At 40.5% G+C, this 27,824-nt stretch overlaps 1 protein-coding gene across 1 annotated transcript in view; it reads left to right on the forward strand.

Annotated features, from left to right (window-relative positions):
* Window positions 1-2,129: 2,129 nt before the first annotated feature.
* Window positions 2,130-27,824, forward strand: part of CDK14 (cyclin dependent kinase 14) — a 328,926-nt gene continuing 303,231 nt past the window's right edge. The window contains exons 1-2 of the mRNA XM_032181404.1: window positions 2,130-2,235; window positions 8,335-8,366. Coding sequence (XP_032037295.1) covers window positions 2,154-2,235; window positions 8,335-8,366 — 114 coding nt within the window. The 5' untranslated portion in view covers window positions 2,130-2,153. The remainder of the gene's footprint in view (window positions 2,236-8,334; window positions 8,367-27,824) is intronic.

Raw genomic sequence — 27,824 nt, forward strand, 5'->3', positions numbered from 1 at the left:
ACTGCAGTCATCTGGCAGAGGCTTGTCCTCCACGCCTGATAAAGTTAGAGTTTACCTAGAAAATAGGGGCAAAAATGGGAATGTTGTTCCAAATTCTCTAGGTGCTAGAAACATTGGTTTACATTAGTAAGACAGCATCAGTTAAGCATGGTTAATTACAGGTTCCTCAGAAACTATATCCCTAAGTGCCAAGAGAAAGCCACAGACTGAATTACGGCAGTGTTCGTACAAGTCTCAGCCAGGCAGCAAGGCTGCCTGGCGTGAATGGCATGCACAGAAAGTGAAAAGGGCTCAAATGCTCAGCTTTTGCTTCTGGACCAGAAAATATTATTAATGTTGATGGCGTTTTCCTCTTCACTTGGAGTAGGAGCATTCACAAATATTAGCATCAGATGTAAACAAAGATCAAACCATTTAACTATTATTAAGGACTTAAATGTCATTTTTTTGAACTGAGTAAAATATGCTGAAGTGCTTGTGTCCTCCTTTTTTTCTTCTTCCAGCCTCCTTGTCTGTTTCTTCTTCTTTTATTTATTTATTTTTTTTTCCTGTGCCCATCTGTAAGGTTTCAGTTTCCACCCCGTCTCCAGTGCTTTCCGTAATATGACATATCTGACATTAATGTGGCATTTTAGCTCCTATTTCAAAGACGCTACCGTGGTCATTAGGATTCACACCCCTGAAAGCTTTTTTATCAAACAGGCTGTACATTCAGGGGTTGCGCACAGGACATTTTGCCAGTGTTACTGTACTGCTATATAGCAGGACAATTCCCATAATCTGGTACCTCACAAGAGCCACACACATAAGCGGAGAGCAGATTTCCACCTCGAGAGGCTCCATATTTGCCATCCCTGCTGCATTGAAATAGACAAGTCCGATCCCAAAGAGCTCAGAATTGCAGATGGCTTGAACCCAACTCACCTAAACACTTGTCTAGACAAATGTGCTTTTAAAATTGAGTTAACAGCTCTTAGCTTGGGCAGCGTCTAATCCCAGTAAATTGCGTTAGCTAGCCTCATTAAAACCCAAGTTCATTTTAACCAGATAACACGCATCAAAATACAATTTGAAACAGGTAAACCTAGGTTTAAAACGTGTTACCTAGCCTGTGGTGTTCTCCAGAAGTACCTTCTTTCTGTTTTGGACTAGACACGGCCATCCATCTTGATGGGTTAAACTGATTTATTTTTCAGCAACGTTGGTTCAGTGGAGTTAACAAGATCAAACGCTCTCAACGCTCATTAAGCTGCAGGCTAACGCATATGCAGGCGTGTTGGCCAGCTGTGTTTTGGGGTGCACGTGGGAAGAAGCCCAGCTTTCCACTTGAGAGCTGGGGTGCATCCTGGGGGGGCAAGGCACCCTTGTCCCCCTGCTGCAGTGGCTCAGGGTGATGCCTCGGGCCAGAGCCTCGGGGCTGTTGGTGGAGGGAGGGAGGGATGGATGGGGATGGGGATGGATGGAGGGATGGATGGAGATGGATGGATAGACGGAAGGAGGGAGGGAGGGATGGGGATGGATGGAGGGATCGGATGGATGGATAGAGGGAGGGTTGGGGATGGAGGGAGGGATGGACGGGGCCCGGGGCCGGCCCGCTGTCTCCCCGTCTCTCCCCTTTCAGTTCACGCTTCCCCTCCCGGCCAGCCCGGCCCGAGGACACCGCCCCGCAGCCCGGCTCATCCCGGCGGGGCTGGCTGCAGCCCGGCTCGGCCGCCTCCTCCCGGCCCCGGAGCGGGGCGCCCCTGCCCAGCCAGGCTCCGCCTTTCTCCTCCTCCTCCTCCTCCTCCTCCTCCTCCACCTCCTCCTCCTCCTCCTCCTTTCTCTCCCGGCGCACCCCTCCCTCCCTGCTGCCTCCCTCCGTGCCCGCACCCGGCCGCACTCCCCGCTCCCCGCTCCCCTCCGCTCACTCCGCCTGCCCCCGGCTCCCCCCTCGGGCCGTGCCGGGGCAGCCCGGGGAGCGGGGCCGGCACCGCGCTATGAGCCCCGCGGCCGCTGCTGCTGCTCCCTAGGGCTCCGTCCCCGGGGGGACCGGGACCGGGTAGGGAGCTCCCCGGGCTAGGGGGCTCCCGGGGGGAGAGTGGGCAGGGGTCGTGCCGGCTGTGCCGGAGCCGGGACGGGGGTTGGCGAGGAGGGGGGTGCCCGCCGTGCGTGCCATGATCGGCTCGCAGTCCGCCGAGAAGCTCGGCAGGATGAAAAAGTTGCGGAGAACTTTGTCGGAGAGCTTCAGCCGCATAGGTGAGGGCCCGGAGGGGGGAGAGGGACCGGGGCCGGGCGGGGGAACGGGGGGTGGTGGTGGTGGTGGTGGGATGGGTGTGGGGTGGTGGTGGGAGGATGGGGTGATGGGGTGGTGGTGGTGGGGTGATGTTGGGGTGTTGGGGGAGGTCCTGGGGTGCCCACGGTGCTGAGGGGCTCCCCCGTGCACACCACTCCACCCGCGGGGGGCTCAGTGTGGAGTGGGGGGCTTTAGGGCCGTCACAGTCCCCCCAGGAAACGTTTCCTACAAGTAAGGCCCGGGGAACACCGGACGGTCCCTGGGCAGTGTGGAGCTGGAGCTGAGTTGGCCCGGCAGAGGGTAGGCTCCGTTGCCAAAGGGAAACCTTGAGAAAAAACGTGGGAAAGGGAGTTGTTTTTGTGGTGTTGTTGCAGGTCTGGTCATTTATTTTTGGTTCAGGCTGCGCATTCTTTTAAGTTGAGGCATGAGATGCTGAGGCAGATAATGCTGGAGCAGGGATTTGGGAGGCCAGACAAAAGAAGTCTGTCTGTCGGCTGGTGCTGAACCTCGTCGCGCTTTTGCCGGCGCAAAGCATCGTGAGGTAGCGTTATCTGAGCGCCGCTGCCGAGCGTGGTACCTCCCAGTGTCACCGCCTCACGCTTGGCTTTGACAGCAGGTCGTTTTGCTCCAGGGTCTGTTCCTGAGAACAATGCCAAAGAGTTGCTGTGGTGGGCTTGGGCCGGTGTTTCTCTTCATTCCCAGCATGATGCTGGGCTTCATTCAGCATTCAAAGCGTTAACACCGGCCACCAGCATCACCGCAGCTGGGCAGGGAGAGAGGGTAACCTGGGTGAGGTGTGAGGGGGCTGTGGGCTGAGGTAGCGGGAGAGCTGTGCTGGGAGGCAGGGCAGGGGCCAAAACAGATGAGGGGATGCAGCAGCCGCTGTCCTTGTAGTCCCACCAGAAGAGGGGCTGTCTGCAGCCCTCACCCCTTGTCTGTCCCATCAGGGCACCTTCCCTTGCAGTCGGTCAGGCTGTCGGGCATGGCTCTACTTTCAGAGCTGCGTTGTCCCAGAGAGAGAGAAGGATGTGCCCAGAGCTGTGGCATTCGGTCCTCCCTCAACAGCCTCATCGACGAGGCTCGTTAAAGTATGTGGGCACTGTAGCTTGGCACGTGTTGTGTGTGTGCTGCTCAGCCTCTAACTTTTAGGGACTGCACACCTGAAGTGTAGAGGAGCATTTGAAATCAGCTATCTGTCTTTTTCTGTCTGATTGAAAGATGGTAATGACTGAAAGTTCATGTTTGTAAAAAAAGAATTTCAAGGGTAAATGTCAAGTTTCAATTCTGAAGTGAATATTAAGTTGCAGTTCCGTATCTCTCTGTGCCCATATGAAAATAGCTTTCACCTCTAATCAATCTTATGTCATTTAAACACATTTTGCAAGTTTGATTTAAAAGAGAGGAGTCGGGTGTTTGGTCTCTCACATACTCGTGTGCCTGTACGCACACACAGACACTCCTGTACAGGGCTGTGGGCAGGTTTTAGCCAGGGGAAGTCATTAACAAAGGAAGGATTTTGAGTGCTACTTTATCATAGCAGTGACAGTCCCCTTAATGCCTTCTTAGTATCAAAACCTCTCTGTGTGTTAGTTTCTGCACATTTTAGTGGCTTTGTTGGGTCATTGTCTCTCTTGTCGTTTTCACAAATGAAACATTTTAGTTTCCTTGGGAGCTTTGGCCTGCTGGAGGTACACATGCTGTTACATCTTCCCTTTACCCTGGCTCTTTGTGCAGCACAGGAGCACGGGAGGCTGCCTTGTTTGTTTGTTGTGGCTGTTTTGTCATTAAACTCAGCTGCTACCAGCATGACTGCTCCATCCTCAGATGCTCTAATAGCTGGGCCATCACACCAGGGATTGCATTGTGAGCAAAAACTCTAATTTATCACTGTGAGGTTTGGACCTAGTCCACTCCCCGATACCCACAGCCACAGATAAGCCCAAGTAAAGCCAGACTTTGTTTAAAACACTCTTAACTTGCGTATCAGGAAATGCTCAGGTAAAACACATGCTCCACTTGTGTTTTGAAATGAAGGAGAGAAAACCAAAGCCTCATTAGGAAAGGTCTTCTGGCTTTTTGTTGCTCTAATTTTACACCTCTTTTTGGCAATAAGGTGTTCCCTGGTGAGATCAGCAAGTTACTGTGTTTAATCTTGAGTCTTGTCAGTCTTCTGTTCAGTTACAATCAATTTTGAATCTATGATGATCTTTAAACTTTTCCCTTTCTGCTGCAGTTGATATCTTTTCATAGGTTCAAGTACACAATAGCATTATGAACACAGTCACATAAGTGATACCAGAGTAACATGGTATTCAAGTCAAATTGTGAGCTGGACCTTCCCCTAGTGCAGCAGCACCAGGCATCCCCCAGTGTTAGCAGTATCTGAACTGTCAAATACAATTCCTCTACTGCTACAAGACCGCTTAATTTTGATCCTGATGTTACTGTTAGCTTCTTTGATAAGAGGAGTGGAAATGCATCCAAGATGTCATTTGCAGTGTGTTTTTGCAAGGGCTTGTAAGTTAATACTCACTGAACTACTTTCAAGACCACTTTCTCCCCAGAAAGTACTCAAAGTACTCTATTTGAGAGGCTGTATCAGCAAGGAATTCAAAACTTGATTATTTTTTTTTTCTTTTCCCAGTGTGCAATGGTATGTAAGTTAAGTAACGTTTGAAGCTATTTCCCAAAAGAAGAAAAAAATGAAATGTGGTATGGATGTTCTGGGTATTTCCCCCAGCATCTCTAGATAAAAGAGGAGGCAGATTTAAAACCAGCTTAGTTATCCCTGGGGCACAGAAAGGAGCCATTATTTTGTACCAACTGTAGCCTCAAGCAGACTTGGCCCGTTTTCCTAACCGTGATCTGATACAGTTCAGTCACTGCATCCAGAAACTGGCAGAGGGTCATGAATTTGTCTGTATTGTATATCCTCATCCTGCACAATGACGCAGGCTGGCTGATCCAGACCATAGCTGTCAGAGTTCCTAGCATGAAGACTGTTCATTTTGCTGTTTATGAGCTAAAAAAATGTGATGTGTGAAATTGTCTACCTTTGAGCCTTCATCCCAAGGCTCAAAGTTAGACAATTGCCTTGTCAGTCCTATTTGCAAGTCTGGTAAAGCACAATATGACACCGTGGTGTGTTGGAAAAAATGCATGTGGCCTGTGGTGCTAAACTGAAGTCTATATTCTAAAATAGACAGGATGGCCTTTTATTGCAGAAATTACATGCTGACAGTTCCAGAAGAATTAACCTTCTTTGCAGCTAATGCACCATTTCTGCTGGCAGAAGTTTTCTGGTGTTACAAGGAGTTATCTCTTAAAATTCAGCACGTCATGAAGAACTTGCAGTGCTAAGAATCCAAAAATGTACAGAATTCTTTTTATTGATACATTTCCCTAACACAAACAGCCAAATTACTTTATAAATTCTACTTTCCTTGCTTACACACTGTTGTATGTGTACACAAACATATTATACTAAACGTCAACCAACTTTCTGAGATTCATTTGACTCCCTGTTTCTTTTAGCATTTAAACCTTTATTAGGTTTGGTTCTTAGTTTTACTCTTTGATAATTATGGAATGAAAATCAATAATGAGTAATTTTATAAAATTATCATCATCTTGTAGCTAGTTATGTAAAGAGTTCGTAGCTATGCATTTGTAGAAGTTAATATAGTACCAAAATCATATTTTGAGATTTTTTCAGTTCATGGCATTTAACCTTTTTGTTTGTTTGTTTTGTTGTTATTTTTTTTTTTTCTTATGCAATCTGTTTAGTCAAAAACTAACACCAGGGTTGAGAAAAAGGAAGCATTGCTGAAGGTTGTTCACAGTGCACTAAAAGTATTCTGTGGCAGCTCTGAGCATCTATGTGCTGTTACTAGCTCCTCACTGATACAAAGGTTATCTCCACTAATCTCCCCTAATGTACACTTGCATAGCTGGCATACCTGAGATAATGAGAAGTGCATTTCTAAACAGTTTATTTTTTTTTAATTGAGAGGCTTTTTTAACTTACAAAAAAGGATTGCATTAATGAGAAAACATGCTCATAATGTCATTAGTTGTTAGGAGTGTAAAATATGCTGGCTTGATTTTTTTTTTTTTTTTTTTTTAAGATGCTATGTGAATTTAATAATTGTGCTGTTAAGCAGAATCTGATTAAATGAGGGGCTAGGACTCTCATTTTCTTATTTTTGAAGGTTCATTTAGAAAAGCTGTTTTAGTCAAAGTTAGAAGTGAAAGTACAGACAAGCCAGAAATATGCAGCGGATCACAGATTCCCATTTCTTGTTCTGTTATGTTGTGAATTATGTTGGTTATCTGTTGTTTGGTTATTCCTGGAATGTTTTGGCCTTGTGAAAGTCAGGAGTTTTCGTGAGGGACAAAAGCTTGTCAGCATGACCCAGGTGTATCATATTCCATATTTATAGCTTGTATGTCCTTGTGACCTGAGAAGTAAATAAAAAGATTAAAAATGTGTTCTTAAAAACTGGTTCATGTTTTTTTTTTTTTTTTTTCCCTCTTTTCTTTATGTCCCAACTCATATAATTTTTGGGTACTTGGGACTGACAGTCTGAAGATGTTTTGTCAGGCCTTTAAGACTGTAAAAATGCATTTCATGATAGAAATATACAGTGTGTGCACCTCAATCTTCTCAGCAAAATCTTTTTTTTTTTTTTTTTTTAAGATTTTTTGTTTCTGAACATGAAATCTGGAATCTAGATGAGTAATTGTAAAACAGTAATTTTCAGAGATTTTTTCAGAGATGGAGGAATACATTTGTCATGTCCCAAAGAAATGCCAATATGAAAGCAAACAAAGGCTGGAACATCTGTGCTTTCCTGTGCAAGGAAAACTGTGATTTGTAGCTTGCTGCCTGGGGCAGAGGTTGCAGAGCTGCAACACTTTCCTGCAGTGCTGTCCTGTGACAATGCAGAGCTCACCTGCCTCAGTTATCCCTGTGGTACAGCTGCTACGGTTTGGGGGTTTTATTTTATTTTAAGAAGACAGGGTTTGGAAGAGATAGTGGATTAGAAACTCAAGTGATTTGAAGGGAGAAGGAGCACCTGAAAAAGGAAAACTACCGAAGTCTAGATCCTTAAAGGTGCTGGGCACTGCTGGAATCAGTGAAATTTAGGTGTAAGAAACTTTATATTGCTTACATGGTTAGGAGCTGTCTGGGTCTATGGTCATTCAGGTTACCTCTGTCGAGTTGCAGACATTCACTAATAAATGGAAAAGAAATAGTGCAATCATCAGCTCAGTGGTTTGTCATATTTTAACTCTTCAAGAAAAGTCAACGAAGAGCAATTTAAGGGTGCAGTGCCCAATCCCTGTGGTGTGCAAAGCAAAGAAAGGTCTTCTGCCGTCTGAGTGATATGGTTCCAGTGGAGATTTGGAGAAGTTAAATTGTGTTCTCGCTTCAGTAAAGATATCCAGTATGCTGAAGGAAAAAAAAAAGTTTCATCAGATTAATGCTTGCTACAACTTTAGAACTATTCATGTCTGTCTCGCTTCACCAGTTCATGTGATTTTGGTACGGTTTTCATGCTTCCTTTTTTGTTGATTTTGTGCTAGTTAATAGTGTAAGAAAGACAGAAATATCATCTGTTTTGATGCAAGTCATGTGGTTTAAAGAAAAACACCAAAAGCCTGCTACAATTCATACTTCAATATAAAGATTTAGTACTTGACAAGCTGAATAGGCATTTAGGTGTTTATTATGCTTTTGCTTTATGAAGTTCAGTCAGGCTCTCCATAAAATGCTCAGTAAGAATTAAAGAAACTTGTGGACTTTTACTTTCCATAACCTGGAAGGATAATATTTTTCATAAATATGTAAATTTAGTTTCTTGGAAACATGCTGTGCAGTCCTACATTCCATTTAGTTTCATATTTTGAGTATAAAATTGTTATTCACGCCAGCATGTTCTTTCATAGTATGACAGGAAAATGTTGCTCTGTTTTTCTCTTTCCTGGAGTTAGTTGTTTTGTGCTCATTGAAATGCAGTACAGATAACTATTTCTTTTTTTTCCTTTTATTTTTAAAGCCTTGAAGAAAGAAGATAGCAGCTTTGATGAGGTAGGTTAAATATCTGTGTACCTCACATAGTCCAAATCTGCCTTATTATTTCTCACTAGTGCTTGGAGACCCACAGACAGTAGTGTTACTACATGCATATGTGTTAATACATGCATATTGCTTGAACATGTTTTCATTTCCCAAATAACTACCAGATGAATTTGTTGGTTGAGGGCTCTGAATGGAATGCTTGTTTCCTTGAATATAATAAAACTGAAAAGTCATATGAATAGTGTTCATGTAAAAAAAGTTACGTAGAGAGAAATGGTGCATGCCAAGCAAATACTTTATAGGACTTTATGTACAGGAGTTCTTGTAGGTATGCAGACAATATAAAAATGTAATTCTTGAGAGAATGCCATATAAAGTGCTGCTGCACTGTCTTCATATTGAATATCTCAATTGAAATAGGTGCTACTTGTGAAATTGAAACACACACACACACACACACACAACCAACAGCTAGCTGTAGTGGTAAAACTGATACTTGATTATTCACTGCAGTTGTGTTCGAGGTCTGTCCTATCTGCAATATGATACGTGTTAATTTTTAAAATATGCTGCACACAATTTGTGCTCGATTTATTTATGACAGGCTTTGAGAGGTTCAGGTTAGTGTTAGTTGTCCTGCAACACGAGTTTATGCAGGAACAGGTATAGGTCTTAGTGTGATGAGTTGTCAGTATTGAAGTCAGTGCTTGCCCTGTACTGCTACTGCGCTCCACCACCTTAGCTGGAAACAAACAGTAATATTTTCAAGCGTTGATGTTATACTTCTGGCCATTCCATGTCCTCCTTGTTGGATGCAGTAAGCTTAAGTCTTGGCTGATTACAGTGAGATAGCTGGTGAGTAATGCCAGATTCTGAAATAAATGGTGATGTAATGCCCTTGATTCTGGATCAAATCAGACTTCATCTCTTTCTGAACAGATCACTTGAAATTTTATACTCCTCTGCTGAAATTCACTAATAGCAATACAAATGTTTTAAACTTTTCTGGCATGTTGCTGGCTGTTTGAATACAGCTCAGCCCCTCTTATGTCTAGAGCGAAGACCCTGGAGTTGGACCGTGTCCGAAACCCTTGTATGTCAGTGGTCCTGACTATTGCAGTTCTGCTACAGCACTGTTAGAACTTGATGCCTTTTAAAGTTATGACTGTTTTGATAAGTGGTTGATAGGCTCTGAATCCTTCTTTCACAAATCTGGTCTATTTTTGTTCAGTGCTTTCTTTATTCTGAATGCTTCAGTGTTATATCTGTGCTATAACCTACCCAATAAGTACCTTGTATTATATTTGATACAGAATTTGAAAGGATCTATAAAAATTTAAAAATGCTGTTTTACAAAGATGGCAATTCTTCTGTCTCTTCCCCTTCCACAGGATTGTTTATCTACAGGTTGTATATGTTTTTTTTTTTTTTTTTTTTTAAACTTGGCTTTCTGTTTGAACAGGAGACAACTTGAATGTGCTTTCTATTTAAATTTAGGTGTGTGTGTGTGGGGGGGAAAAATGTCAGATATGTTTTTAATGGAATCAGATGTATTGTTCATGTGACTTACTGCAGTGGTTGCAAGAGAATGCTAGTGGGAAAAATGCACAAAAGAATTTTCTTCCATCTCCTGTAAGTATGGAAGAGTTTGGTGTGATGTTAGTATCAGTCAGTTCCATAGTTTTAGGTGACACTTATTGGAAGGAAGAAACCTGGGCATAGTTTTTATGTTGTCCTCATTAATCTCTTCAAATTAAATGAAGCAGTTCTTGGCAATCATCTAGCCTTAAGTACGAATCCAATGGACTGTACCATGTATCACTTAATTCCTTTCTTTTCAAACATCCTTCAAATCAGAAAATAAAACAGTCTTTAGTGACCGTAGTGTACTTGATTGTAGTTACATACTTCTAAGGGAGAGGGCACTTAACAAGCAGAGAAGTGAGCACATTTGTTGGTCTCAGAAGGCTCTCCTGAAAAACACTATTCAGACCATGGCATGATACAAAAGGAAAGAATTCTAGTCTTCTGGCTAGTATACCTAGTATTGGTATTGCCAGGAATGCAGTTATGAACAGAGTTATGATGACACGAAATGGGAATATCAGATGAAAAGGGGAGAGAGGAAGTAGTTATTTTGGTAGTGTTTTGTCTCAACTTTTTAGGCTTTATTATGAAAAATGGTATGGCCAATCAATCTCAATGGAGAAGGAGAATTCATGGTTTTAGCCATTCAAACTGTGACCAAAGCACCAGTAGCAAAAGCAGACTATAAAGGACCTGAAATCTCTGAGGGGAGAGGGAAAATGGCATAAAGAAGACCTTTCTAGAGTTGCAAGGTCTGGGTTTGCTGGTAAGTCAGTTGTCAGATTATTCTGCATGTTTTATGTGTTGCATCAGGCTCTTACTTGTTTATCCTTTGGGATATGTGGAGGAAAAAAAGAGCTTGTTTAGAAGATCTTTTTATACCTACTTTACACTTGCATGCAGTAGTTCAGAAATGTACAACGCTGCAGGAAGTCTTTATTTTGAAGAGAAACTACTAAGAATTGAGATATCAAACATGGCAGGTAAGTGTGTCACATAATTGCTTTCTGTGCGTTATGAAATTAATCTGTCTAGCAAATTAGGACCAAAAGAATCATCAAGAACAACAAAGCCTATGAGTAAGATGCATGCCAGGATATAATTTTAGTTGTTCCTGAAGTGTTATAGTGATCTTTTCAGTGCATTTAGTCCTGCCCATAAGCTTAGAGCACAGCAGTAGCACAAAGGAGTAGTGTAGGATTTGTCACTCTTTTGTACCTGCTTTTATGTTGCTTTGATTAAATTTCAAATGATAAGAAAAAAGAATATATATGCTGCTAGCCTTTACTTCAGTCTGTGTAAACGGTTTAATTGATATGGAACTTCAAATCCATTTATATCCTATTTGCCTTCATTAGAATTTATGGCATCTTCCAGAGACTCCTGTGAATAAATGAGTGAGATACAGGCCACTTTTTATGTTGTCTTTAAAGTTTGACTTTTCCTTTTTATCATACCAGTGCTTACTAATCACCTTTTGACAACTGGAACATAGGCTTGATCCAATACCTACTGAAGTCAGTGAGAAGTTCTCATTGTTTTCAGTTGTTTATGGATCAGATTCTTGCAGAATGAAATACCACAATTTGGGGGTGGGGTGTGCGGCACGTTCTTGCCTGTTTTCAGGGTTACTTTGAACAACAGGAAGTAAGCAGAGTTTTTCCATCTTCTTGTGTTCTGAAATACTGTTACCTGCTCTCTGAAGAAAGCCAAGTGCAAAAGATAGTTGTCCTACTTCTTGGAGCAACCTAACCTAAATCCAAGGATCTTCCCTTCTCTCTGAGTGCAGATTTTGGTACAGAAAGCATCTGTTTCACTCTTTCAGGCAAAACATTGAGATGGGATTATGTGCAATGCGCTGCCTCATTATCTACTCTGGATAGGAAGATATGAGGTAAACACCTACAAGGTGTAGTGCTACATGTAAAGAGCCATCTATAAACAAATGTTTGGCCTTTGAGTGAACCTTTTTTGTGTGTTTGTGTGTGTTCCAGTAGTTTTCTCTGTTACAAGTAATAACTTCCAACTCTGCAGGATTATTTTGATGCTTGTGAACTTTTAGTATAAAAAGAACTGTGGAATTTGGCCACTGTGTCTTATAAAGGTGCAACTACTTTCTTTTTCACTTGAATGTGATTGAGGCCAATTGCGTGTAGCTGAATTGCAGCATATTTGTTGGAGTGACACCCAGTGTTGATATTGTGACTAAGCCCATCACAACGCTCGTAACCTGTTCCTTTGCTTAGCTACTTGCATTTATGATTTATTTCTAAATTATTGTTAGTCTTGAGCTGTTCATTCTTGTTCTTCTGTTTGTTAGCAGTTTCTCTGAGCCCTTAAATTGTAATTTAAGACCTTTAGTCATATGTATGCACACTGGCTGAATTAACATCAACGTCATAATGAAATCAAAGTGAAATAATCTAAAATCTCAGAATCATTTATGGGATTATTTTTTTATGTATTGAGTTGTATTGCTATTGTTTAGCTATATTTTGTTCAGTTTCAAGAGCATATCAGAAAAGTAACTGTAGGGTTTCTTATGAAATACTGTGATTGTGCCTGCCACATACATAATCCTTTCTGACTCCTCCCAGTAATTTTGAGGTTGGCCAGCAGTGGCCTTCCAGATACTTGACGAAAAAGCATGTGAGTTGGCTGAGGGACAGAGATAAGAATCTCCTCTGAATGAAAGGCTGGAATGCAAGGTCATGTAAATATAAGAGAATCTGTGTGGAAGGGTTATGAATACTTGGACCTCAGTAAAATCCTTAATACTCCTCCACTCCTTACTTCATTTGTAGTCTCCAGGCATGAGGAAACTGAACTTCATTTATTTAATTGTTTCATTCATGGAACAACTTCTGTGTTTTTGAAGTGGAAGTCTGTGAAAGGGGAAGGAGTTTTGCCAAATTGCTTCTTGGTTCTGCAATACGTTTGCTCTTGCAACCTCTCTTTCAATAAAACAAAAACAAAAAGGCTATTCCTTCTGTGTGATGTTGCCATTGAGAGTCTTAGTTTAAAAGACATCTATGCTTGAACCAGAAATCTTGTGTAGAGAACTTTTTGAATTAAAAGATTTAAAAGGAAGGATACAGCAGGAAAAAAAAAAAAAAAGTAGAAAAGTAAGTAGGAAAAAAAGTAGAGGTCTGTAAAGAATAAACAAGAGGAATATGAATGCAGTAATGCAGGAAGCACATAATACAATACGTAACATAATACAATACCTAATATTTGTGCCATTTTTTCAATGTTTTCTTTATAGTAAGTAGCTTGAGAAAGCAGTGGATATTGGAAAGTATAGATATGGAATGATACCTTTGCCTTCTCCTCCTGCAGCAGGGAGTCTTCAACAGAAGTGGAGGAGAAAGAAATTTAGCCTTCTTGAGACTTAATGTTACTTTTTGTGGTATCTTGGAATAAGCATTAATAGTTTCACACCTGGGAGACTTAAAAGTGTGAGGTTGGTGTGTGACAGCCATAGGGAAGAGCATGTGATACAAAGGATTCTGGAAAGCTGCTTGTTATTCCTCTGGGTGGGGTAGTTCTTTATTGCTCAAGGTACTGCAAAATCATTACAGCCATGGCCTGGTTGTCTGCTTCTTGGTGACTGTTCACACTTAAGAATCAGTGGACTGGTGACTACTGAACTGATTTGTGTAGTGGAAAGTTCTAGAGGAGCGGTTAAAAGAAGTGTTTTGTGCATAATGTTTAAGATTAGCCTGCAGATCTTTGGGGAGGGTGGAGGGAGGGCGTTATCAGCACTGAGAGCTGAGGTTTGGCATAGGGTGTATGATGACTCCCGGTGGCAGCTTACATCTGCATGGAGCAGAGGCAAGCAGGTAATAATATGGATAACAGTTACGATATGTGAATGAAGGCTGAGGGAAAAGAGATTTGGAAAGAAGTGCTAGGAAAAAGAAACAACTATAAATAAATCTGAAAAGCAAATGGAAGTATAGGTGTCGAAGCAGTTTCTAAATAATAACTAGGGAGCTGGGTCAGAAATCTTTGTCTGGTGGTTCACATTAGCTTGCCAAAGATGTACAGAGTTGATTGAAACATCCTGAGAGATGTCTGCTCAGACATACGTCACAAAGTAAATGAGAGGAAATATAATTCCAGGCAGAAGATAAATTCACTAGCAGTAACTTCCAGGACTGAATTATCACTTGGGACATAACATAGACAAAAAATTTTTGGGGGGAAGAGGGAAGTAAAAGCTCAACAATCTGATGGTTCCTGCAGGAGGCCTGTCTTCGTTTATGTAATGCTTGGATTCACAACAAGGTCTTTGTGTTGTTGAGATTTTTCCAGTCTGCCACCTTTGCGAGAGAGAATGGGTGGGGATGATGTCTCCAGGGCCTTTCCTTTACAAAGGAGATTTCCTGGGAAGTGATTTGGTTGGGTCTGTGTTCTTACCTCTCATAGCTCAACTTCTTCTTACCTTCAGTACTGTTTGTGTACACTGCTGATGGTGTTGGTTCAGTGGCTCTCTAGAGAGAGAGGGCTCGAAGAGCAGCTTGCCCTGCAGATTTTCTCATTGTTGTTGCCATATGCTGGGCTTTAAGGCCATTCTAACAAAGTATGAATCTGAGTTGCGGATGGATGTTTAATATGACTATGTGTGGGTTTATAGCAGGACAGTATAAACACTTCAGTTCTTACAAAGATGTTCTCAGCTGCTTAAAGTGAATAATCCTTTCCTCTTGAAAACTGATAATATAATTAACAAATGTGCTTCAGGTGAGCCTGAGGATGAAGAGAATGGATGTAAGACAGCACACTTTCTACTGGAGTATGGCAGCTTCTTACTCAATTGGCTGTGAGAGATGTCCCTTTCATCATTTCTAAAAATGCTTGTTTGTGAAACTTCCCGTGGCTTAAAAAACAAACAAACAAGCAAACTTTGGAAAGCCTCACATAACTTCTCAGAGAACTACCAAAACTCCTTGTTTTATATGACTATTTGAGATTCCTGTCACTTCCCTGTGCTGTGTTGCATGTGGAAGAAAGGAGGGTTCTGGAAAACATGAGATGCCTCAGAAGCAGGCCTACGTAACAACAGTGCAAACTAATAAGTAATTGGCAGATGGCAGAGAAGCAGCTGAGTAAAACTGACTGGAGCATGGCTGCTCCCTTGCATTCAGTTTCAAGGCTTTGAAGCAAAATCCGAGACTGTTTGGAAGGTTTACAGTTTTACTTCATGGTGACTTTTTACTTAGAACAGGAGTTGACCTTGGTGGGAAACCTGAGTTTGAAGAAGTCAAAATTTGAGAACTTTTCTGTTGTGTTCAGGGGAGGATTTTCATCCGGGAGCAACACTAAATCTGTTGATTGGCAAGCCACATGTTGAATTGTGCATTCTTCTGCCTGGCGTGTTTGTTGACAGCACATCCAGTTGCCTTTCAGAAAGTGTACATTATTTACATTTTGTTTAAAAAAAAAAAAAAAAAAGGCCAAGTCAACCATGAAACTGCTTACTCCCCTTCTCTGCTTTCCCTTCTCCTATGGGTATCGGATGGAAGAAGTGTTCATGTCAACAGTTAATGTGTATGTGTCTTTTGCTTAATTCTTCTTTGGAAAAAGACGAGGCAAAAGACCAGAACGTGATCTGAATCCATGCCTATGGCAGTGACCTGTGAGGATCTGGCCAAAATGCTGGCATATAAGAATTTTAACCTATGTTCTGGCCAGTTTGGAAATGTTTTAGATATCAGAAACATTATAAAATGAGATGAGTTTCCAGGTCTACTTCTCTCACTTGGGCACATGTATTTGTGTGGGGGATGTTTCTGTGAATCAGACAAGTGGGTATATGCGTTCGAGAGATGTGGAGTCTGAATGTAAGCTGCTAAAATTTTGGTGAAGTGCACTTATGTGTAAATCCTGCAGTTTATTTTCTTTGGATAGATGGGATGTAGTAATTTATTTGTTACTCTGCTTTGTTTTATCTACCAAACAGAGTACATTACATATGGGATCAGTAGCTTCTTGTTCTTGACCTTGCTGGGTAGTCTGAGTTGCAAAAGAAGGAATAATTGTGTGTCCTTCTTGATGGTTCTCTTTCCTACTTTCCTTGTACTTAGACTTTATTGCTTTTTTATTATTTCTTCAAGCCACAGTACTAGCAAACATGACTATATTTAAATGTTCTTCTCTTGAAAGAATCTAAATGAAAATAAATGGCTTCTGTCTTTTTTTTCTTTCCTAAGAAATTCTGTGTATGATGCCTCATCTGATGTGTTACAGTGTCATCGATAACTGCGTATTTGCAGGATCCCATCCACAGTAATGAAGGTTGTGAGTCAGTTGACATCTCTTGCTTATTTATGTGGAAGAAAGAAGAAGGGAGATTGCAGGTTATGCTTGTTTATTTAAGCAAAATATATTTTATGTGCAAGATGCAATGCCATTTTGATGATGATATTAAGGCCTAAAGAAATTGTCATTGCCCTACGCCTCTTTCTCTATTTATTCTAGTGTTTGTTTATCTCTTTCCTCTTCCAGCAAAGTTTTGTATTTCAGTGCCAGCTGCTAGTACTTCTTTTGCTTTTTCCAGGTACAGCAGTTTTCAAACTATATTTTGTGATTCAAATGCGAGTACTATAGGTTATTTAAATGTTAAATACTGGCAGTGATTTAATAACCACAACTGAGAGTGAACACTGCTGAAAACTTAATGATAAAATATGGTGGCAAGACCACTGACAGGGCCTTGTAATGGTCATTATCAATAATTCTGATTAAGAACTGGAATTGGGTTCTCCTGAGCTAGTTACTTCATCTGAATTAAGTTTCTCTGTAGGATCCATATGTTCATTTTTTTCAGTCTTGAGAAATAGAAGCAAAGTTACTAGCTTTAGAAGCTGTTCAGTGTTGTGCAAGCCCAGGAAAACCAGTGGCTTACATAGATATATATGTATATATATTTTTTCCTGCTGACATGCTCTGTAGGGCTTTTCTCTGTACATGAACTTCTGTGTCTGATAATACTCTATGCAAGATGATGTACTTCCATACATACACGCTTGAGGAGTTTTCCTCTTTCTGTTACAGTAAAATGAAATTCTTGTTACTGGTGGACTTTTAATTGTGCAGAATCATGGTCAGTACTAATTTTACCTTAATGGATTGTTTGTCTTCCTTTTCCTCCACTGGAACTGTTTCATTGGATCTGTGGCAAGCTGATCCTGAAACCACACCTGAGGCTGGCTTCATGCTGTTCTTGAACTTGTTTTCTGACTACAGTTTTGAAAATGTAACAGTCTCAGGAAATTTGTTTGAGGTCGCTTGCTGTTATTAGTTAGGTCAGAGATGCCCTTCAGCTTTGAAATCTGGAAGGCTTTCTGTTATCCTAAGGATGTTGCAAGAAGCAGTGTTGAGACTAGGAGACATATTTTGGTTCATATTATTTTCTTAAGCTAATTCCCTCTCAGCAAAAGCATTTTTCCTCACTGTTTTGTTAGGCAGTTAGAGAGAACAGTTAGAAGAATATATTGAAGCTGATGTAGTGTTTAGTCAGTATTCCCTTGTTTTTAATCTCCATCTCTTTATTAACATACAGTGATTTTTCCTGACAGAGAAACAAGATTTTTCACATTATTTTTGATAACTGTTTTTTTTTGTTTGTTTGTTTTGTCAGAAGACTAGTTCCCTTCCCCCAACATGGGGCTGGTGTGTTAAACAACTTCTGTATCATTTGGAATTAACAGTTGTCTTCCTGTAACAGTTTCTGGCTTCATTTCACTTTAATTCATCCGGTACTGTGACCAAAACTGCATTATAGTCCAAAGACAGCATCGGTAGCTCTTAGTTAAGTCTTAAGGCATATTTATGCTTCTTGGATTTCTTCTGTGTTTATTTTTCCCCCTCTGTTTTGTGCCTGATTTTGTTTAAGGCTTAGTCTCAGAGTGTAATTATCAGTGTTCACCATTTATCTTTCTTCTTGTTGGTCTTGTTCTTAGACTGGAACAGTTTCCTTGTCCGTGGTGACAGGGCTGCTACTGAAGTGCTTGCCAGTTGTAGAGGCAGCTGCAGGCAGCACAGGAGCACAGCCAGAGGTGGGACCACGCATCCCAAACACAGCAGGCGGAGAGAGCAGGGGAGCACCTGCGGGTTGCCTGTGGCCGTGGGGCAGTGGCAGAAGTGATGGTGGCTTCCATTTATTTATTAGCTTTCTAGACACACTTATCAAATGATCTCCAACCTGCACTGCTTTGCTGATGCCAATTACTGATGCAGTTTTACAGTTACAATAGTAATCTATACTTGTTCAAAAAAAAAAAAAATAGCTTATCCATGCAAAGCATGATGCCTCTTTGATTCATCAAATTAATCATTCTTAGTTTCTTTAGATATGCAAAATGTCTCATGATTGCAGGTTTGCTCTGTCTGGAGGAAAAAAAAAAAGTCTCTATATACATATATAAAAAGAAATTACCAGTTAGAAACAGGATGTTACAGACTTCTCATGCTGACCTTGGAGATGCACAGAATTCCAGAAACCAGAGAAGAACATCTGGAGAAGTACTTGAGAGGCTTTATTTATTTATTTATTAGTGCAGCATGGCTCAGTTAAATGTGAGGCATCTGGCCATTGTCAAGTAGTGATAGAAGCTCAGAGAAGATGAAGGGATATGCTCAATTTGCTTGCTCTTTGAAAGGTATACTGTAACACTTCAGACTTTTTCTGTTCAACTCAGTAAGAAAATGATATTTTTGTCTTTGAAACCAAAGTTTGAAGTAAGCAAGCAGTTACAAATTAGACTAAGTACGTGTATTTCTTATATCTCAAGAACAGTTATTTTGAGTGTTGTGGAGAGAATACTTAATCATGCATTATATTTGGACATAAGATAATGTTCAAGCTTATTTGAACCCAAAGTGATGATACTTAGCAAAATACTGTATCAAAAGTAAAAATCTAAGTTACTGTTAAGAAAAATGATTCTTGTATATTTGAACACCCTTGCTGGGGAAGCTCTTTTTCTGAAAGTTGTTTTCTGCATTAATATCAGCAATATTCTAATTGAGATACTGGTAGGTTTAGTGTAAATACTAATATTATTTAAGTCTTCCATAAGTGTGGTGGGAATAACATGGATTTTTACAGTTGAAGTGATCTTTCATTTTGGTGTTACCAGTCAAGCTTCAGGCAGGACACCTATTTGAATCTATGCTTATAGAACCTGGCAGAGCTCATGAGTATGTTTAATACTCACTGATAAGTTGGTGAGTCCAAGGAGGGATTTCAAGAGGTTGCTAGGGTTCAGTGATGATGTAAGACTTTGGAGCAGATGTTCTGCTGTGAGTGAGTCCTCATTGTGGAAAATTGTGTGAATCCTGTTTATTTTATTGTCAGAGTTTGGAAGAATGCCATGACTATCTTCCTTGCTGACTTTCTATCTCTTGTGAAAAATGCAGAGAGGAGGCCTCTTGGAGGGAAAGGCAAAATCTGATTTTCTTTTTCTTTTGCCAAAGAACGTAAATGGAATTAGAGTTATTTAGTGGGAAACTATTAATTATAGTCAGAGTGTGTTTCTTAGCTTTCTTCAAAATTTAAAACATGGATAGCCAATCAGTGATACAGGCAGGAATTAGATTGAACTTCAGAGAGTTGCAACCCCCCTGTTTAACTCCAGGACTATACTACGTGTGCTCATGGTCCATTGGTGTATTAGTAATGCCATGAACCATTCCTAGGGAAAGTAACATCGACAATAAATCCCGCAGGCATCCATTGCAGACTTTAACTGGGTACAAGATAAAACCCAGACCAGGGAAAAGAAGTGACTCTGTCTCTAAGACCAGTCAACACTGTTTCCTAAAAATGATTACGTTGGGTACCAACCAGGAAGAGAGCAGCTTTTCAGAAAAAGCCCTGGGGGTCCTGTTGGACACCAATCTGAATATGAGCCATCAATGTGCCTTTGCTGTGAAGGTGTCTAATGATATCCTGGGCTGCAGCAGGATGACAGTTGCCAGCAGGTGAAGGGAGGTGACTCTTCCCCTTTATTCAGCCCTAGTGAGGCCACACCTGGAATGCTGGGTCCATTTCTGGGCTCTCCAGTACATGGGCAAGGACCTACTGGAGAGAGTCCAGCAAAGGGACACAAAGATGGTTGAAGTAGTGGAGCATTCGTCCTGTAAGAAAAGGACAAGAGAGCTGGGACTGCTTAGCATGCAGAAGAGAGAGGTCAGGGAGGATCTTAACGTATATAAATACCTGAAGGAAGGGTACAAAGAAGATGGAGCCAGGCTGTTTTTGGTGGTGCTTAGTGACGGGGCAAGAGACGATGGACACAAACTGAAACACAGGGGGTTCTGTCTGAACATCAGGAAACATCTTATTGTGAGGGTGGCAGAGCACTGGCACAAGTTGCCCAGAGATGTCTTGGAGTCTCCATCCTTGGAGCAGCAGGAGATTGGAAGGCACTCCAGAGGTCCCTTCCAACCTCAACCGTTCTGTGATTCATGCGCTTTATTGCAAGCTTCTTTCTGCAATCTGTTTGAAGCTTTTTGCGTCACTTGTATCACAAGCAATTGACTTTTAGTTATGTTGTATATAAACACCAATGATATTTTAAATGTTTTTGTGAGGAGAGGTGATCTGCTTCAGATGTAATTCCATACAGTGCATTGCAAGCTTTTGTGGTCCAAGTTCTATAAAGAATGTCAGAGGTACTGTTTCAAAGCTCTTGTTTATGAAAGCTTAAAAGAAATCCAGATGTGAAGGTTCTGCATTTGTAATGAAAAGCTTTTCTTTAGAAGCCCGCTCCTATCCATCGCTCATCTGTCTAAAGTACCTTTGGAAAAATCCCATTTCTTTCCTTCCCCAAGCCTCTAACACTTGATCCTCTAGAGTAAACAACACAGAGCTTTGTCAAATGAGGGGAATTCTACACCATATCTTGATTTTTCTCTTTTTAAAGGACACTTTTAAAACTGGGGGAAGGACAGCGCTAAAGGAAAGCAAACAACTTTCTTTATGTCATGATCAGTAGTGGTTTTAGGCAGTATGGAGGAGGGGGGAGATACTGATGTTAGTTTGTGTTTTTTCCTCTGTAAACCTAAAGGAAGGGGGAATATCCCATTACGTTTATTACTTACTGCATGTGTTTATTTTCCTCAGTTTTCTAATTTAGTTGCTCTTCAGACGTGTTTCATCCTCTTCACAAATGCACATAGTGTGGAGCTCTAAGAAGTGAGTCTGGACTGGTTGAAACATCTAAATTCTTGATCTGAAGCGTGGTCATAACACGCTTCCTGTGGTGAATGTCTCTGTTTATAGGCTTGCTCCTGAATGTTTCTGGTGTTGGAACTGGCATTAGTATTAAGAAATATCATATGGAAAATAGTCATGGAAATAGAATGTGACCAGAATTTCTCATTACATCTTACTGGATGTCAGAAGGTCTCCTAGTTGTCATTCCTGGCTTTAGTGCTTGAGGGTCTTACCCCTGATTTATAGGAAGGAGTCTGAGAGCTGTTGATGATAATGGGGTTGTATTCCTAATGGGAAGGGTAATATTGTACCTATAATTTATTTGTTGTTGTTGTTTAGGCATAAAGCTGCCACCAACAAAGCACAGCTGAATGACTTGCATTTTTGAATGTGTGGCATACCTGTATTTCAGTTTTCTGTCTGGGATGGGCATGTGATCACATACATAACTTAAGGTGTAAACAGCTTCATATTACCTTTCTTTCATTTGTCTGGAATTGCTCCTTTACGTGCTCTTGTTGTGGAGCACCTTCCATTCTGTAATGGCAGGACAGCTTACATCCTGCAAACTTGTTCATGAAGCTCTGTCTTGATCACCAAACTTTTTCAATAGAAGAGTTCAAAAGATTGTGCTCATTATGCTAAAAATTAAAAATAAAATAAAAATGGCACCCCTAGGCTTCTGCATGATCAAACTTGGGTAAGTTTTAAAACCGGGCCATGATTAATTGTACAGTAAAACAGAATTATTAATTTATGTTTTTAAGAGAAGGGACTAAATTATGTTCACCCTATCTGTACAGTTTTGGAAAAGAGAAATATGCATTAATAAACAACATGACTGTAATTAATTAATGATCCCCTGGAGAGGGTTTGCTCCCAGAGTAGCTAATTACTGTGTAAAATACTAAAAAATTAATCCCAAAGCACATCGTGAAAAATCAGCCATGGGTTAGTGAATTGTGGTGATGGAAACAGATTGTTTTTTTTTGTCTTAATGGCTAAAGTTAACAACTGAGACAAATGATGAAATGCAAAACAAAACTCCAGTGTTTAGGTGCATTTTGGCATTCCTAATTAATGAGCTTTTAGCTGTGACACTAAAAATAGCATAAACATCTTAGTAGAATTAGTGTGAGCTATCAGAGAATCACAGAATTATCTAGGTTGGAAGAGACCTCAAGATCATCGAGTCCAACCTCTGACCTAACACTAACAAGTCCTCCACTAAACCATATCGCTAAGTTCAACATCTAAACATCTTTTAAAGACCTCCAGGGATGGTGACTCAACCACTTCCCTGGGCAGCTCATTCCAATGCCTCACAACCTTCTCAGTAAAGAAGTTCTTCCTAATATCCAACCTAAAACTCCCCTGGCGCAACTTTAGCCCGTTACCCCTCATCCTGTCACCAGGCACGTGGGAGAACAGACCAACCTCCACCTCACTACAGCCTCCTTTAAGGTATCTGTAGAGAGCGATAAGGTCACCCCTGAGCCTCCTTTTCTCCAGGCTGAACAAGCCCAGCTCCCTCAGCCGCTCCTCGTAGGACTTGTTCTCCAGGCCTCTCACCAGCTTCGTCGCCCTTCTCTGCACCCGCTCAAGCACCTCGATGTCCTTCTTGTAGCGAGGGGCCCAAAACTGAACACAGTACTCGAGGTGCGGCCTCACCAGAGCTGAGTACAGGGGGACGATCACTTCCCTAGCCCTGCTGGTCACACTGTTTCTTACGCAAGCCAGGATGCTGTTGGCCTTCTTGGCTGCCTGAGCACACTGCTGGCTCATATTCAGCTGACTGGCTCATATTCGTACTCCCAGGTCCTTCTCTGCCTGGCAGATTATATAACCCTACCTTTTTTATTACTTGTGGAAGATCTAGACAGGTCCTAAATGTTAGAGTCCTCAGCTTCATCATTCCTTACTTTTTCTGTTATCTGTCTTCAATATTCTGCTGGTTGTGTTAGTTTTCTCCTTTTTCAGAGAGAATTTAACTTGTTTTATTTTTTATTTTTTGAAATTGTTTGCAAAAATGAATTTCAGAAGCTTACTGTCCTATTAACCTAGATGGTTCCATCAATTTAGGTACCTTTTAATGAACATGTCATTGTGTGTTTCTCAGTTGGCAACTGAGGTAGATTTTGCAACTGGCTTCCTAAATTCTTAGTACATTTTTGCAAAGAATTAAATTCAGTCTGCTTTGTGCCTCAAGAGCTTCAGTGATTTCCAGGGAAATACATGAATATATCAAAAACTTGAGCAGTTGTAGAATCAAAGCCTTGATTTGTAAAATGGTACTTAGTAAGAAACACAGGCACAAGGTAGTAATTTTTTCTGTTGAAAACAATAGTTATTGCTCAGATAAATGTTAGCAGCATTGATTGATTGCTGACAAGAGGTGTAGAAGTGATTAACATGACAATGTACAAATCATGCCATAAATATTTTTGTCCCTTGCAACTGCAGCAGGCATATAAACTCGACTTTCAGGTATTTTGTAATGTGCTTTATGAAAGAAACACTTTCTTTTTCCTTTGGAGAGAAAGTTAGAATTATTTCATACTTAAGTTTTCCTTGTGAAGTCTCTATAATTCTACTTCAGGCTAGCTGATGAATCTTTTGCACAGTTTAAGTGAAGCTTTGATGCATGCGTAGATACCTCCCCTTCTTCTTTTCCTTTCTTGCTCCTAAATCTTATTGTGTGGCTTTACTATGAACAAATGAACTGTTTCCTAGGCTTCTTTTCATTAAATGAGTTTTCTCACTCTGTAGCCTATTTATGTTATATATGTTACATACATATATCACTCTCTCTCGGTAGACTAATAAATAAACTGCAGTGAGAAATGTGTAATAAACTATATACATTATATAATTTATATTTTGTATATTATATAATATATAACATATATTATGAAATAACTTGTTATAAATAAGTAAGTTTAAGAGGTAACTAAGGACATCAGAAATATTTATAGCGGGACTTTCAATCTTTATAGGTAATGATTTAGAAACACTCAGTTTTCAAATATAAGTGAAAAATGGTCATAGGTTCTAAGCCTATTCAAACTATTTTTTTTTCTGGGGAGGAATGCTTGTACAAAAGAAATTAATAGTTGTCTGTAAAACAATGTATTCAAACTACAGATTTCCGTGTTTGGCAGGTTGGGTCTTGATTTGGGCATTTCATCCTGCCTTTATCTGTTATACATATTCTGTATAAACTTTACCATCTGTATGCTTGATGTAAATCACTTCCCTCACATTGACTGGAAGGATATTGGAGGAGAAGCTGGCAGTTACATTGCTGGTGTATTCTCAGCTTTTATAGATAGGAGGCATGCTGCCCAGCTCCTTCTCTGTTTCCACCTTGAGGCTCTGAAGGAGCTGGGGAGGTGACAGCAGAGGGAGTCATAAGTGTTTTTCTTTTGCATACCTATAGAGAAGGGGTCACCATTTTATTCTTTGCTCTCGTTGTCTCTGGTACTCTCAGGTGCCTTTGGGAGTTCCTCTTGGAAAGGCTTGGCTAGGGCTGGAGAAAGTTAGAACAGTTACAGGGATATGGAACAGCTGTGTTTTAAGGAGAAACTGAGTAGATTGGGATTGTTAAGTCTGGAAAAGACCACCAAGGGTGAATATGACAGATATGCAAAATTATGAATGATGTAGATGAGGTGATTAAAAATAAATTGAAAAGACGAAAGTTTTCTGTGGAGAGCTTAATTGAATTGATCTCATCACCTTGTGTTGCTGTTTCTGACTTCCCACAGTAAAGGTGCTCCGGGGCCTGTTCTGGAGGTAAAAGCCTTTGCAGGGCTCTTGGTGTGTGTGGGATTTTTCCCAAGATTTGAGAGAGCAAAAAGCATGTCTGGGCAGCCGAGCAGATGTTGGAGGAGGGGACAAATGAAAACCATCTGGAGGTGACTCTCACTGGAAGGGTATGTGCTCCCTCAACAGAAACCACAGAGCTTATCTATTGAGTGTCAGAGAAAGCAGGCTGGGCAGAGCAGTTTGATCCAGTATTGGCTTTCTTACCTTTGGTTTTATTGCTCAGAGCTAGGGACGTTTTAAAAATCGCAATGGTCTGGTAATGTATCTTGGGGCTAATATTGTTAAACAATACTACTACTTCTGGCAAAACTCCAGGCATAGTCATAGCTTTGCATCGGTTAATCTTTTGCAGTTCATGATTTATCTTTATCAGATGCCTGGCATAAGTGAAGAGAACTTTTTTCTTTTTTTTTTCCCTGAAATGAGTTGTCTCCTGAAAGTCTACCTAATCTGTAGAGCTGCTGGCAAAACTGATGCAGTATAACCTGGAGCCAAGAAAGAAGAATGAAGAGAAGAACAGTAAAGAAAAGTGGGAGCATAGTGAAGGCATCTACATGTTTTCAAGGGAGAGGAAGATGTCTCATCACTTAAATAAGACTCAAAATGTGATTTTATTCTCTCCAAGTTTTGTGAACTTAACATGAAACACTACTTAGCATAATAAAACACTTGTTTACCATTAGACTTTTCTCTGCTTTCTTAATAATTCTTAAGACTTCAAAATAAGTTATATCTAAACTGTTTTCCTCCAGCTCCTGTTAACATCTAGTGTTTTAGTTCCATTCTTGGAAGGTATAGGTTTACCGTATGGCTTGTATTCCTGTGCATTATTTTCAAATAGGACCACAGGGACTTGCTTTAATTTGTTTGTATTCTGTTTCCTTCAAGCTTGGATATGTCTGTAGGCATTTTTCTTGTATGCATGTGTATATGCATGTGTCCTTTTTATTTATATTTTATTGCTTAATATCAGGTTAAGAGTTGTGAGTAAAGATTCCCTTGCTGTATAAGCATAGTAAATCTAACTCTTTTAGCTGGGAAATAAACACTTTGAAGGACGGATAAAGTAGTGAGATTTCTGATGCTTTTTTGTTCATAATGGGATCAAACCCCTCACTTCTGCTTTTCTCAAAGAAGATCCATCCCACTGGATGGTTGTGTTTCAGCCTGCGTATCTTACAGCCCAGCTGAATTTTGTGATCACCAGATAATTTTCTGTCTTGAAAAGATTTTCTTTCTCATCTCCTCTATAAGAAAGCTTATCTGAAACATTTTTTTTAGGGGGAGGTTTTTTTTTTTTTTTTTTCTTCCTTTTTTTTTTTTTGGCCAGCCTAATTTTCTGTAATGTGCAGTTTATTTGAGAATTAACAATGCTTCATATTTAACAAAGATCATATATAAGTTTTGACCTCTTTCTTACAGTCATGCTTGTCATCTGTATTTCAGAGTTGTTTATCTTATGTTCAAGTATCTTGCTTGTAGCTCTTATAGTAATAAATTACAGACTGTTGTATATGTCAAACAATTTAGTTTTTGTACTATATATGACTACTTTTGTGGAGTCACTTTCATTTCCCATTCTCTCTTCATGTTGGTGCTTATGCTTCAGAGTACTACTTGTCTCAACTTCGCATTTTTTTTTTTTCCTAAAGGAACTTTTAGTTCTTTATTTTTGCTCTGTCATGTTGGAGTTTTTGCAGTGTTGGTGCTGTTTGCGTAGCTATTGTTAGGCGTCTGTTAGCTCTGCCATTGCTATTCAGGATTTGCATGAGCATGCAATAAAATAGCTTTGTATAGGAAAGTGGCATACAAAAATTTAAACTGAAAGACAATCGGAGAATTTATGCTGGAAGGGACCTCAGAAGGGGTGAGAGGGGTAAGGTCTTGATGCTGTGCAAGCACTGCTAAAACACTGGTGTGTTATCAACGCTCTTTTGGTCACAGATAAGAAAACTCCATCTCAGCCAGACCCAGTGCACCTTTAGCTTGTGTTCCAGGTGACAACTGTAACAAACAGCAACAGGTACGGCAGTGCTTAAATACTTTGGAAAGTCATTAACCCAGGCAACACAGGACTCTAAGGCTGGAGCTCCTGCTCTAAGGACACTGCTTTAAATGTGATTTCCCAGAAAGAGTTGGCTAACAGGTTTTATGAAGGAAACTTTTTTTTGGGGGGCTGTTAAATGAATCATGATACCACATGGTGCTAACTGACTGGTGACACTTGAGAACTTCTGCTAATAACTGCTGTTACTTGAAATCTTTTATATAAATTTTAAAAAGAAAAGTATGTTATGTTAAAAACTTCATGGTGGGCATGCATGTGACTTTTTATAAACTGATCACACTACTTCTATAGTGAGTGTTACAGTGTGCCTTGAAGATGTTGGACTTTCTCTTTGTCCACCTTTCTTTGTTGGCATGAGTGCTATGTGGTGACTTACTCTAAAGCTTTGGGGGTTTCCTTGCTGAAAGGGGCAGTCCTGGCGTTCTGGACAAAAGGTCTCAGACCTCTGAGAAAGTGAGGAAACAGCATTCTAGTTCCCTTTCATTTGTCTAGCAAAGCCACATTGTCAAGGATGTCTGTAGTTGTTTACAGATCAAAAGAGAAACAGTTGACCCATTCATGCCTTCTAGCATAATGGTATCTCGTATCTCTACTCTCATATCTCCCTGTTTTCCCAGTAGATTTTAATGTGCTGAATGGCTTGTATTCAAGAGAAAATAATTAGGGAACATCAAGTCTTACACACAGTTGTTGATAAAGACTGTGGTAAAGGGAAAAATGAAAATATACTCTGACAAATGTCTGTCAAAGACATAGA

This window comes from Aythya fuligula, chromosome 2 (assembly GCF_009819795.1).
Source record: "Aythya fuligula isolate bAytFul2 chromosome 2, bAytFul2.pri, whole genome shotgun sequence".
NCBI lineage: Eukaryota > Metazoa > Chordata > Aves > Anseriformes > Anatidae > Aythya > Aythya fuligula.